Genomic DNA, 12,811 nt, shown 5'->3' with positions numbered 1-12,811 from the left:
CAAAAGGCCAGCATTTTATACATTTTCCTTGCTCCATCACTGGATGCAGGCTGTCAATGAAAAGTATGACCTTGGACAAGGTGAGTCTCAACTGGACAGTCACTAAAGAGGTTTACACCTAGAAGCTATCTGCCGACTACATTCTCCATAGCCAAGAGCAAATCTATCCTTGAAGGGGTATCCAAGTGGTACGTCTCTGTGTCTACTACAGGCTCTAAGAACCCAGGAATTTATTAAAGATTCCACAGCTATTAAACGGTAAAGATTTGGTACCAAGTCTTTTGTGGCTCAAAATCCATGTCTCCCATCAATTCATGCTTGGTTTCCAAACATCCATTCAAATCAGCTATCAGAATCACTTTGGGAGATTTCTTTAAAATAGAGATATGTGCTCTCAATCCTGTGAGATTCTAATTCAATGGACGTAGTTGGGATCTGGCAATCCCATCCAGTGTAAAAGGTGTCCAGACTGATTCTAAAGTATGAGCATATTTGGAAATCATTGCTATTGCGATTGTGAGGAAAGGACACCAAAGAGATGACTGGAAAGGGTTTTAAATGCTGGACTACATTTGTGGCAGAAGCTTTGCAATGTTTTTGGGGGTGCTAAAAATATTAAAGCCAAGATTCATCCCTCTGGGTTGATGTTGTCTAATGTCAGTGGTAAGCCCTCTTTAGGGTCCTGCATCTGTTTTGTGTTTATATTTCTCTGACCCCCTTGAAGTAAAAATATTGGAGAAAGTATAGTTGCTTCGTGATTCATGAAAGCACCTGAAACTGTAAGTTAACTGAAGAATTTGCTCTGTATGTAGCTCCTAAGATGTTTAGAAATGAATGTTAAAAATCCAAATTCTTCTTTGCTTTTTGTCTTTCACAATAAAATTAGAGACATATTCATGTTTTTAAAATTATTCTTAAGTGGGTGCCTGTGTGGCTCAGTCGCTTAGGCATCTGCCTTCCACTCAGGTCATGATCCCAGGGTCCTGGGATAGAGCACTGTGTTGGGCTCCCTGCCCAATGGAAAGTCTGGTTCTCCCTCTCTCTGCCCCTCTCCTTGCTTGGGTTTGTGTGTCTCTCACTCTCTTCCTCAAATAAATTTAAAAAAATCTTTTTTTTTTAAGGAAAAGTCATTTATTAAAAAATAAGAATAAAAGATAATAAAATAATTTCAATCACTTTTGAAAATGTAGTAAATCCTTTAAATTTGCACATTTACATAAAAAGTATAATTTTTTAATCGAACAGTACATGATTATAATGGGACAAGGGTCAGGATAGAAATGTAATTACTAGATGAGGTAGAAATTTAAAGCCGCAATTAACTTGTAGTTAAGCTAACAAAATTTGGAGCCAGACTTCTTTCAATTTTTTTTTTTTTTATTAGAATGAAGACAGGAGTCAGATTCTGAGGGAGGGTTCTATCTACAGTAGGCCTCTCAGGACTCCATTTATGGAGGGATAAAGAGCCAGTCATGCTGAAAAAAGGAACAAAACAGATATCTTAAAAAATACACTAGATGTGACATAAGGTTTTTTCCAAATTTTATTTCATTAGCAGTGAATTTTTTATATGAAAAAATATCTTTAGAATAGTACATCAAAAAGATTTTATGCTGAGATAAATAAAGTATATATGACTTGTCTCTGGTTTGGGACAATATCCTGAGATCCTTGCCTATGGTATGATTGTTGACTTCTGGGACCATTTTAAAGGGATAATGAGTCTTGCTTCAGCTGCCACAGGAAGTTTGCATTCCACCTTGAGCACGGGAAAGAAAGTTATGTAAATCCTGGATAAATATTTCACAGGATGTTTATTCAGTAAGTAACGGATGTTCTAGGATGGGTACAGTAGCTGTATGTTAAACTGTAGTGGTTGAAATACACACATATTTCATTTCCAACACTAATGACAGATATGAGGAGATTACAGTACTGGTTCACTGAGCTTTTTAAAATCATTCATCTGGGTGCCCCTAACCACCACGCAATGTCTGTTTGAATCAATAAATACAATGATAACTTTTTTAAACTTATGTACTTAAAAGCCATTGAAGTTTGGCCTTGGAAGAAAATCACCAGCCTCTGGGAGAAAGACTTACAAAATCAGCTTCTGTCAATGACCACAGATGTCACAAATCTAGATTTTTCATTTGTGGAATCTCATATGGGTGAATTTAATTAGCTCCTATAATTAGAAGCACAACTAATTATTATAAGTGGCCTTGGAGAAAACAGTCTCATCTTGACCCTGAGGTAGCTGATCTTGAACTTTTCCATTTCTTCCTTTTATTGTTTCTCTTCTCTTCCTCCAGACAATAACCACATGAAGAATGTTGAAAATGAAAGTTTCCTTTAATTGATATTCAAGATGTCATTTAGCTCGGAACTTTATTATTTAGAGAGAACATGTAGCTAATATTACCTATGATCTTGTTCCATTGATATCTATCTACAGATTAAAGACACTTGTCCTTCCCTCATCTGTTGAGGAAGTGCTTCCTGTCACTCATATTCTCCATAACCTCAGATAAATCACTGGTATAATGACAATAAGCATTCTCATCTTGCCATGACACGATGTTTAGGAAGAAAAATCTAAAAGCTTTCACATAAAAGAAGTTTCATAATCTCAAGCTATGAAAAGGGGGAAAAAGGCATACTTACCATAGGTACTTTTGGCCATGAGTTCCCAGCCCTTAATTTGACTAAAATCTCAACCTAAAGATTGCAGCAATATAGATTGCTTTAGAGTGTGATTTTTCATGTCACTGAACTTTAACTAAGAAAAACCTCAATGTGGGGCAAAAAAAAATGTGGTAAAGCGGAAGGAGAAGTTAAGGACCGAGCCGCTTTGCACATTACAGTGCTTGAAAGTGAACAGCCGATTTGACAAGAAGCAAAACCACAGAATAGAGTACACGTCTTTCTGTTCACTTTGTTTCATAAGCCATTCAGGCGCTTCCTACCTCCTCCGTGCTCTTCTCTATTTATTTCACAGATGTCACTGAGGTAGGTAACGTGGTTCAATCCTGAAGAATTTAAAGGAGGAAGGGAAGTCTTCTACATGTGAAGATATTCCATCCCTGATATGCACAAGAAATGAAGACGTCACCTGGCATGCTTGGAATTGGGAAACTCTTTTGGGTGTTTGTCCTAATCCCACATCTGGCCATCTGGAGTATCAACGGTAAGGCCCTTACGTGGATAGTCTCTTGTTTTATTTCCCAGGGGGTTTTGGAGGACATGTTTTTGCTTGCAATGTTAGTAGGATGTGTTCTTTTATGTCAAGTGGATAGTGGTAGATAAAACCATATGGTAAGATTCTCTCACTGAGCACATTCTAGAACATCAACCAGATAAGAACATGATTTTCAAGTCATGGCTTGGCTGATCTTCTTAATAACATATTCTGACAGTAAGGAAAGAGAATTGGGCGGACATTATACATAAGGAACCAATGTATCACTACCTGAAACAAAAATGCTCTGAATGCCATCCTGATGATGACTGATTAGCTTGTCTTTTTGAGATGGAAGCAAGGAGAGTGCTGTAGTGTTCAACAGGGTGGGTGTTAGACACCTGGGATTACACCGGACTCTGTGGTTACTCTTGAATAATGTCACTAAATAGAATTGTGCTATTCCTTAGTGGGGTGTGTGCCTGGAGAATACTGAATGAGAAAAAAAGCTTAGAGATCTAGGATCCGAGCATTCCGTCATTGTTTCTATTAGACTGAAAGGAAATGGTTCCTACTTAGGTGTCATGTGGCACAGAAAACAGCTTGAGGTCTTGAGGTCATAGATTATGCGTGGCCACCTCTGCAAAGATTTTATGTAGGCAAAAAAGCAATCTCTTTCTTCTGGTGAGTCCATTTACTCCCTTACATGGACACAGGGGCCCATCTATTGGAAAGACTAAATAGCTAGCAGAAATTTCTGATTTTCTCAGGTCTGAATTCTAACATTCAGCCTTGTTGTCCCCACAAACACACATTCTCTAATCAGTGTGTATGTGCTGTGGTTTTTAAATCGGAAAATGTGGTGACCAAAATCCTCTAGAATGTCATTCTAAGTTCTGGAACTGTGTGATTTGGAATGTGTCTTCATGATGCTAGGATGGCACACAACCAGGTTCAGAATAAAAATCCCCAGTCACCTAAGCATTTCTGTGTGTGCAAGTAATTTGGTACTACGTTGATGAGGTGCTTAGATGACTGGTGGGGTTTTTCATTTTCCATCAGACACCCAAAATCACACAGCTTATAACTGGAGTCAAATATTAAATAGAATTCATACCAATTTGAAGAGCACATAAACTATCCTCTGTGAAGTGGAGGAAAAGAATTTTCAGAGCTATAGCACACTGGGAGCAACTTCTATTGCCTCTCTAAAACCAGACTGGAGGGTTAGGGCTGGGTTCATTTACTGACTCTGTCACTTACTGTGTGACCTCGGTCAAGTTTCTTACTCTCTCTCATCCTTGGTTTCCTCATTTGTAAGATAGAGATAATAGTTGTACCTAAAATATGGGCCTATTGTGAAGACTCTAAGTGCAATAATATGGGTGAAGTGCCTGTTATAACAAGTGCATGTAATAAAAACTAATAAATGTCAGTAGTGTTTTTGCTAATTATTATTTCCACCAACAGCCCCCACAAAATTCAGTTAAATGGGAAATAAGTGTTAATACTATCATTTAAAATAGTTGAGTTAAAAAAATAAAATAAAATAATTGAGTTTTTAAAACTAAAATATGAATAAATAAAATACACAATACAGTTGACCCCAACAATAGAGAATAGAATTATTTGGGAAATGAAATGGAAAGCCTCAGACAAAGTGCCAACCAGGCATATTATAAAGCAGATTGAAGCATTACTTAAATTAAATTTAAGATTTGGGTTGAGATAAATGTTTGGTGAGATTTGTTCTTACAGATAGCTGATGGCTCCATTCCTTAAAATCACATTAATTTTAACCTATTTATCTTGGGGATTTCCTGTGATTTGCTTAATTACTGAATTCATTACATTGGCACAGTTCAAAATGCTTGAATTTTTCATTTTTTTAATTTATAATTTAGTTTTCTTTAATCCTTGTAGATTTTTTTCCGCTTTACTTAAAAGCAATATGAGATCTGTGTGCCTCTTCCCAGGAATGAGGCAACATCTATCGTGAAGTTGGAAAATATGTTATGTTCTCTACAAATTTCTTGCTTAAGGTCCTCCTTTATAATAAAATTATATTTGCTTGCTTTTTGTGTTTCTTGAAACAACCTGAAGGAGCTCTGCCCCTTGGTATCTGGCTATAATTTTGATTCCTGCCCTGATGAAAGTAATAAAGGTGTCAGTACCTTCCCTTCATGGGCAGATGGGCAGACTATACTGGGAAGACCTAAGCTGCAAGTGGAAATGCATCACCAGGAGCAGCTCCAGCTGCAAGGCTTTGGACCACTTGTTCAGTTGAGGATCAACCAAGGATTCCATCTTCAAGCCGGCAGGAGTATTGCAATTAATGTCTGCATACTACTTGGCATTAATATGATCTGAAATGAAGGCGGTAGGAAATCTTTGACCACTGCTTATTGTTACAAAAAAAAATCCTAATCTGGTCTAGTACCAGTAGACACTTAGAGTTTGGCTCCATCAAGAACGTGATAGTTAGATCTGAGTCTCCCCTCGGCTCTTGTCTGTGTCCTTTCTCCTTCATTGTGATAAGTCCATTTGGTCCATGGTCCCATACCCCACATCCCATTCAGATTGTCACTTCACCAAGAACTGGCCATATCCTTGGATCAGAGCAAAAACAGGGCAGAAAATGCTCTGCACCTACCTACCATTTTTTGAGGTTCCTCTTTTGTAACACAGCGTCTTTATCAGGCTTATTTCTATGGCTCTCTTTGTTCCTACTGAAATGTGTACCTGGTATGCTAGAGGTAGAGTTCCATCTTCTGCTAAATGCCTGTATTGTTATTACAAAAACGCCTTCCACAAAATATGAGTACCTTTTATATAAATTCTAGGAAAACATTCTGCAGCTAAAGGACTTCCTGGATTAAAGCATAAAAAGTTTACCCGCTGTGCTGAGAAGAGCCTTGAATAGACTTTTCTAACTCCAAGGAGCTCTTTAATTAATTGTTGCTTCCTTTCTCATGCTATCAAAATTTCCTCTATTGCAATCTTGAAGTCAGATACCATTTATCTTGCTTCACTGGGGCTTTCCTACCTAATTTTTAGTATTTGTGAATTTCATCTTTACTTAAGAGTTCTGAATTGTTGAAGGAAAAATGTTTACAGGCATTCATAATCAAATTAAATCATTTTTTTGCTGTGTTTCTTGGAAAGGTAGTGGCAGAGTGGTTAGGACTAGGGACTCTAGAGCCAGACCACCTGGATTAGTGTCTCATCTCTGCCATTTACTGTGACTGTAATCTCTCTGGTTCTGTTTCCCCATCTAACCAACGAGGGCAATATTGACGCTGATCTTATAGGGCTGTTATATTAAGTGAACTAACTCTATAAGACATTTAGAATACATTAATTCTAACCTTTATATCTTGAGGATTTCCTGTGATTTACTTGATGCATCATTAAGTGCTGTGTTACTTCAGCTAATAATTTTTTTTTCTTTTAGTCCAAAATTTAATTAGCTTGATAGTTCCCTTCAAGTAGGATTGGGAGACCATCTCTCATTTGGGGTTGAGAAAAGTTGTCTATAAATAACTCTTGATATTATTGTCTACAATCATTGGCAACTACCAAGAAATAATAGCAAGGCTTTGGCCATCATGTGACTTCAGTTACATTGCCTCTGCAACCCATTCTATCATATGCACCTTGCTTCACTTTTCTAATAGTCTCCATTCCCTTACCTCAAAATAAACTCAATATTACCCACCTACCCTTTCATGGTCATGGCCTCTGATTTACATGCTCATCTCTACAGAAGAAATTATTGTGTGCAGGTGTCTGCTTGTGGCACATTCAAGACCATCGTTCTTGAATGCTCAGAATCTGAGTTTGTCTAATTTGGGGTTCACTTTGAACAGAGTTTGAGAGAGTGTCAGAGGGCCCATCTAGGCTAGTCATAGGGAAACCTCAGGTTTAGCTGGTGGAGCTAACTTCTCCTTTTCTCCTTCCTGTTAGCCATATTTATCTTGTGAACACAACCTGGAACTCACATATGTCAGTGGCAGCTCATTGTCCAAAAGTGGCTATAAGGCAGGCTGGGGCACTTGGGTTCTAGCTGGGAGGCTGTGGCCCTATTTTAATTTCCTTCTACCATATTAAAAGAGGAGAATTAATTATTGGGGGACAATTGACAATTTCTGCTTACATGGATATTGTTAAGTACCTTCTAAGGCTCTGAAAAAACCAGTGGATCTCACTGGGATCTCTGTGGTAGAGTGTAGTAGGAAGGAGAGGAAGTACCTGGGAAAGAAGTAGAAGTGGACTTTCCCTGTGTCTTTGAGGTAACACATAACCCATGCTTACCCTGAGCATCACAGGTAACCACATTATCACTAAAGGTAATATTAAAAATACTTATACTGATTTCTGATACAGTGACAATGGCTCTCTTTGATGCTACTGGCCACGGCTCCTAAGGTATGCTGTACTTTTTCTTTTTCTGCACTACTTTTCTTCCAGAACACAATGTGATCAAGGTGGGGGGCCTAGCATTTCTGAAGAACAGCCCCTCCCCCCCCAGTAGCAGGCACTCAAAGTCCTCTGGAAATATAGTCTACATTGTCAAAATGAGTCATTGTACCTTAGGGCTAATTAAACTGGCTAAAAACGTTTACTACGCCACAGAGAGAATTGCAGAATTGGCCAACAAATACTCTACTAGATACTCATTCTTATTGATAGGGTGGGCAGGACTCTGCCCAGAAATGGAACATATGTGAATTCTTTGGCTGGAGAGACAAAGTCAATGACCAATAGGGTAGAACCACAAACAGACATCTTTCACTTGATAGCAAGAAGTGAGAAGTACCGAGGGAAAGCTTGAAAAAGTATCCAAACGCAAAGGACTTTTACTTCCCACCTTTGACCAAGGCCGGCCTTGATGATTAGTATAATACTTTTATTTTTATTTATTTTTTTAGAGGGGTGAAGGGGCAGAGAGAGAAAGAGAATCTTAAGCAGACTCCATACTTAAGACATGGGACTTAATCTCATGAGATCTTGAGATCATGACCTGAGCCAAAATCGAGAGTCAGATGCTTAACTGACTGAACCATCCAGGCGCCCCCAGTTAGTATAATTCTGTAGGATTTCATCTCTCATACAGACGGACATTTCTCTATGGGATATACTGCCTTTTTGAAGTCTATTATATTTGTTGGCCAATGTATATACCAGTCATCATGCATCACTGCTGATTCTTGACCCACTTGGGAATAACTACTCAGAGCAGAAGCACTTGAGGTGGACCTCCTAGTTTCTCTTCTGTTTCTACCACCTGCAGGCTTTTCTCAACTGCTGTGTCACTTCCCTAAATTCATCTTAATAAATAATAATAATACCTGTATCTTTTGTTGTTTATTCCAAATCAAACGTAGAGCTAAGAACTCTTTCTATGTGTTCTCATTTACTTCCACAACTGCTCTGACAGATAAGAGCTATTGCTTTGGAGTTAGCCAGGCCTAAGCTCAAGTCTCGGTACTGACTTTGAAGTCCTATTGGCTGGTTGTCTTTGGCAAGTGGCTTAGCTTCTCTAATACTTGGTTTCTCCAACTTAAAAATTAAGATAATAATTGTAAGTACCAAATAAGATTTTAAGGGTCAAATGAAACAATATATGTATGGTACCTAAAAGTGAAAAGCACATAATAAGAACTCAAAAATACTAGTTATGTCCCTATCTTCCTCCCATCAGGAGGATCTGGGATGGGTAGGTTCTGCAGCACTTTGATAATGTGAGGTGCTGTGTGCTTGTGAGCAAGTGACAATGAATGTGAAGCGGTGATTCTGGAGGTGATTTCCTGAATGTGACTTATGCTATCCCTGTGCTGCCTGCCTGACCTGATAACCACTAATGCTCTCTGTGGGTCTTGTCTTCTAATATCTCAAGGAGAGCAAGTGGCACAGGTACTGTGTAAGCTTTGCTGACTGTTAGACAAAGCTATGGCAAATACTAAAATGACTATTTCAAGACAAAACAATTTTAGACTTATCCCAAACTTGTGTAAAACCAAGAGATACATGGCTTAAAGTCTTACATTGCTCAATTAAACTAGATTGAAAAGATAGTCTAGAAATTTTCCCCCAGATAGTTATATCACAGAATGAGAAATTCTAGCCCTAGAAGAAATTGCCTCAAAGTGTGCTAAATAAATACCACATGAAAGCAAACTTAAAGAAAGTTTTCAAATACAAGCATAATGAGATTTTTAAGGAGGAAATGGTAGTAGAGATGATTGTGAAAATCCTCTCAAATTTCTCATTTCTTGTCCTTTGTATTTTAAGCAAATGGAATGAATTCAGATTTATAGTACGCTCATTCTTGTTGTGAAGTTAATTCTTTAATCTTTTCCAGTTCCATTTCTGCTAAAGGAACTGTATGTGCATGAGAATCTTTCTCTTTCTCTCTGTATGTGTGCAGGCTTGCACATGTGTGTTTAGATAAGGAAGAGATGCCTAACCCTGTCTAAAGACCAATTATCAGACAATAACCACAGAGAAGATGAAAAACCTGAACTATTATTTCATATTAATTCTATGTCTTTGATCTATATTACACGGCATGTTGTTTGTCAGGTAGACATACGTATCTTTCATCTCATGGTAGGGACTGAGACTCGGTCAGTTTTCATTGAACCCCTGAGACTGTGACACAGGATTTGGCTTAGATTACCAACCGTCAGTCTTTACAATAGAAGCTCTGTTCTCTGTTGTAACATTGCATACATATATCAAGTTTCCCAGGTATTCCTAGCACTTCTGGGGATATCCAACTTACGTAGTAGGTTTGTTTACCACAGAGTAAAAGTAGTAAGTTTAATCCACATTACATCATACATTAGATTGGCGGTGTCTGTATGTCCACCACCTTCATCTCATGTCACAACATTTCTGATTTTCTGAGTCTATGCCAGCTAGCTTATGATGAGCAGTGTGCCACACGGGCTTCCTGATGCTGTGCATGTGATTCCTAATGTGTCCAGGTAGATGTCCTTCCAGAATCTTTGATGTGTGATTACATGGCTGCTATTGCTGTGTGTGAAACGGCTTTGACTTTGGTCAATCCATTGCATCAGGGGGGCCCTGAACCAAAACCAATTTGCAAGGCAATAGATATTTGCTTTCCTTCCCTCGTGGTCATCAGATCTCCCCTGCTGTCCACCATCCTGGCCCTCCACAGTAAGACAGATTGTACCACTGGCATCCTCTGAAGGCTTGTTTTCCTTCTTAGTCTGAAGACTCCTCTCCTTCTGTAGCCTCCTCACCATGTATCTGAAGTTTTTGGGTTCTTTGCGTATTGGTCTCTCACATTCTCCTCTGACAGAATCTAAAAAATCCTACTTCACGCCACAGAAAATTATTGATGTATTAATATCTTTCATGATCACTGTAGTTTTCAAAAATCATTTATTGACACTTTTATGTTTAACCCTATCTTAGTTCAAATTAAGGCAATCTGCCTTCATTACAGTCATTCATTTCTTTCAGTAAATGTAACTATTGTGAACTTTCCATTCACGTGTAAGAATTTTTCAATGGAGCAAGAGTGAATCTCAGTTGAGATTTTCCTCATGGTGCCTGGTCTTTAAAAATAAGAAATAATTGTACTTCACATATGATTCATATTCATGAAGCTTTTTTTTTAAGAGCTAATAGGTTTTAAAATTTTTCTACCCTCCCTGACTCCTGATGGTATTTACACCTGCAGGTACACTTGCTCAACTGGAAGATATGGGCCATTGGAGTTGTTTGTGGCTGGCATACCTTTCTGATTGGCTGATCCAGGCATCTGGATGATCACAGAGTAGCATTTGTTAAATATTTTGAATATCACACCTGAGTGGACATAAATCAGGCCTTCCCACACTATATACTTATAAGGTCTGGTTTTTCTTTAGTGGTTATAACTTAACCACTCTGGGGTATGTTGAGATGCGTACATTCTTCACTTCAGTGCCCTGTAGACCACCTTGGTGAGAGCTCAGAGGTGTCTACTCTGCTCCCTTAGTGCATAGAGAGCATTATTAGTCAGAGTTGTGAACAGGAAATTATTTTCGTCCTGAGCTCTCTTTGAAGTCTCAGGCTACATCAGGCCTTCTTCTTTCATACTAAGTTCCTGCAGAGACAAGTACTATCCTATTCCATCAAGAAAGTTGTGAACATGATAGGAAGACAGATGCATAAGCACATATTTAATTATAAAAGAATGCCACACGTCATGCAGAACAGCGTGGGACATTCATGGAGTGGGGGAGGGAGGGGATGTCCAGCAGACTTGGGTTACTGGAGGGTGGGGGAGGGGTGGGTTTGCCAAAGGAAGCAGGGGCTAAATTTCATTTGATGAATTCTGGACATTTCCCGCAGGCTTTGAAGAATCTCTGAAGGGTTTTAGGCACAAAATCCTGAGACTGGATTTCCATTTTGAGAATGCAAACTGTGACAGTGATGTGGCAAATAACTGGGGTTGCGGGAGGGGGGCGGGACAAGGCCAAGCTTGGAATGTAGGAGACTAGTTGGTGGACTGTGACAATAATCCACATGAATCAAAATAAGACCCAAATTAAGCCAGTGTCATGGAAATAAATTTGAAAGATATTTTGGATGCTGAATCAGTTCAACTTGATGACTGATGGAAAGGGGAAGGAAAGAAGGGAGAAACCAAGAGGGCTCCTGTGTTCTGGCCCTGTCAAAGGTAGGTGATGGTATTGTGATAATAGAAGGTGGAGCAGATTTGCCCTAGGGTGGATTTGGGACTGGAGGGGATTCACCCTCTTTCTTGAAGCCTTTCCAGATTGACCTAGCCAGAGGGCTCTTTCCCTCTAAGAAATTGGAAAGCTCTGAGGGATTGTACCTTGTTTAAAAAAAAAAAAAAAAAAAGAAAGAAAGAAAAAAGTCTGAAGGGAAAATTAAAGAGCAATAGAGGTCTCTTTTTGCATTCCCTTTGCATTAGAAACTGTCACCTTACTAAGTAGACATAGAGTGAAGGCCCCATCCCTGGGACATTATATGTACAGAATTTAAAAACAAATAAAGCTACTTTTAATTATCACCTCGTGCCAGCAATTCTGAACAATAGCAGCAATAAAATACTCCTCCTCCTAAAAATATCTTTGGTCTAAATTCTAAATAATTGCTATAGTTACTGCTAGATTTTAATGATACGTATGTTAAGTTCCAAATTAACACATTTTAGTACTTCCCTTTTGATAAACATTGCATTCTACACGAAAGCTAACTCAGAGAACTTCCCAGTTACAGAGTTGGCTCTGGACACACAGATTCTTGTATTTGTTTCATGGGTAAATTTATAATGTTCAGAATCACCTGAGCTTGCTCCAAGCAGTTTGGGTCTCTGATACCTGTGCCTCTACATATTCCTTCATTTCAACATAGATTTTAAATAAATAACACCGCAGTAACCATGCAGCCAAAGAAACAGAATGGGAGCTGTTTCATCGCTTTCATTCTATGCAACCACTTTGAATATTTATTTGTTTAAAATCTAAAAGTGAAGCAGTACAAACTGTGCGGTGTAATTTGTTTTCAGGTATGAACTTCAGCTTTGAAGTTTTAAAACTTCACGTTTTATTGAATAATTTCCATATGACTGAAATGTTTTCT

At 38.5% G+C, this 12,811-nt stretch overlaps 1 protein-coding gene across 2 annotated transcripts in view; it reads left to right on the top strand.

Annotated features, from left to right (window-relative positions):
• The first annotated feature begins 2,883 nt into the window (after nt 1-2,883).
• BTLA (B and T lymphocyte associated) overlaps nt 2,884-12,811 on the top strand; it is a 28,224-nt gene continuing 18,296 nt past the window's right edge. For both annotated transcript variants that reach the window (XM_025477790.3, XM_025477780.3), the window contains exon 1: nt 2,884-3,190. In XM_025477790.3, the coding sequence (XP_025333575.1) occupies nt 3,103-3,190 (88 nt within the window). In that variant the 5' untranslated portion in view covers nt 2,884-3,102. The remainder of the gene's footprint in view (nt 3,191-12,811) is intronic.

The sequence above is a fragment of the Canis lupus genome, chromosome 33 (genome assembly GCF_003254725.2).
Source record: "Canis lupus dingo isolate Sandy chromosome 33, ASM325472v2, whole genome shotgun sequence".
NCBI lineage: Eukaryota > Metazoa > Chordata > Mammalia > Carnivora > Canidae > Canis > Canis lupus.
Note: the sequence above shows the minus strand (reverse complement) of the source record. Positions and strands in the feature narration are given on the sequence as shown.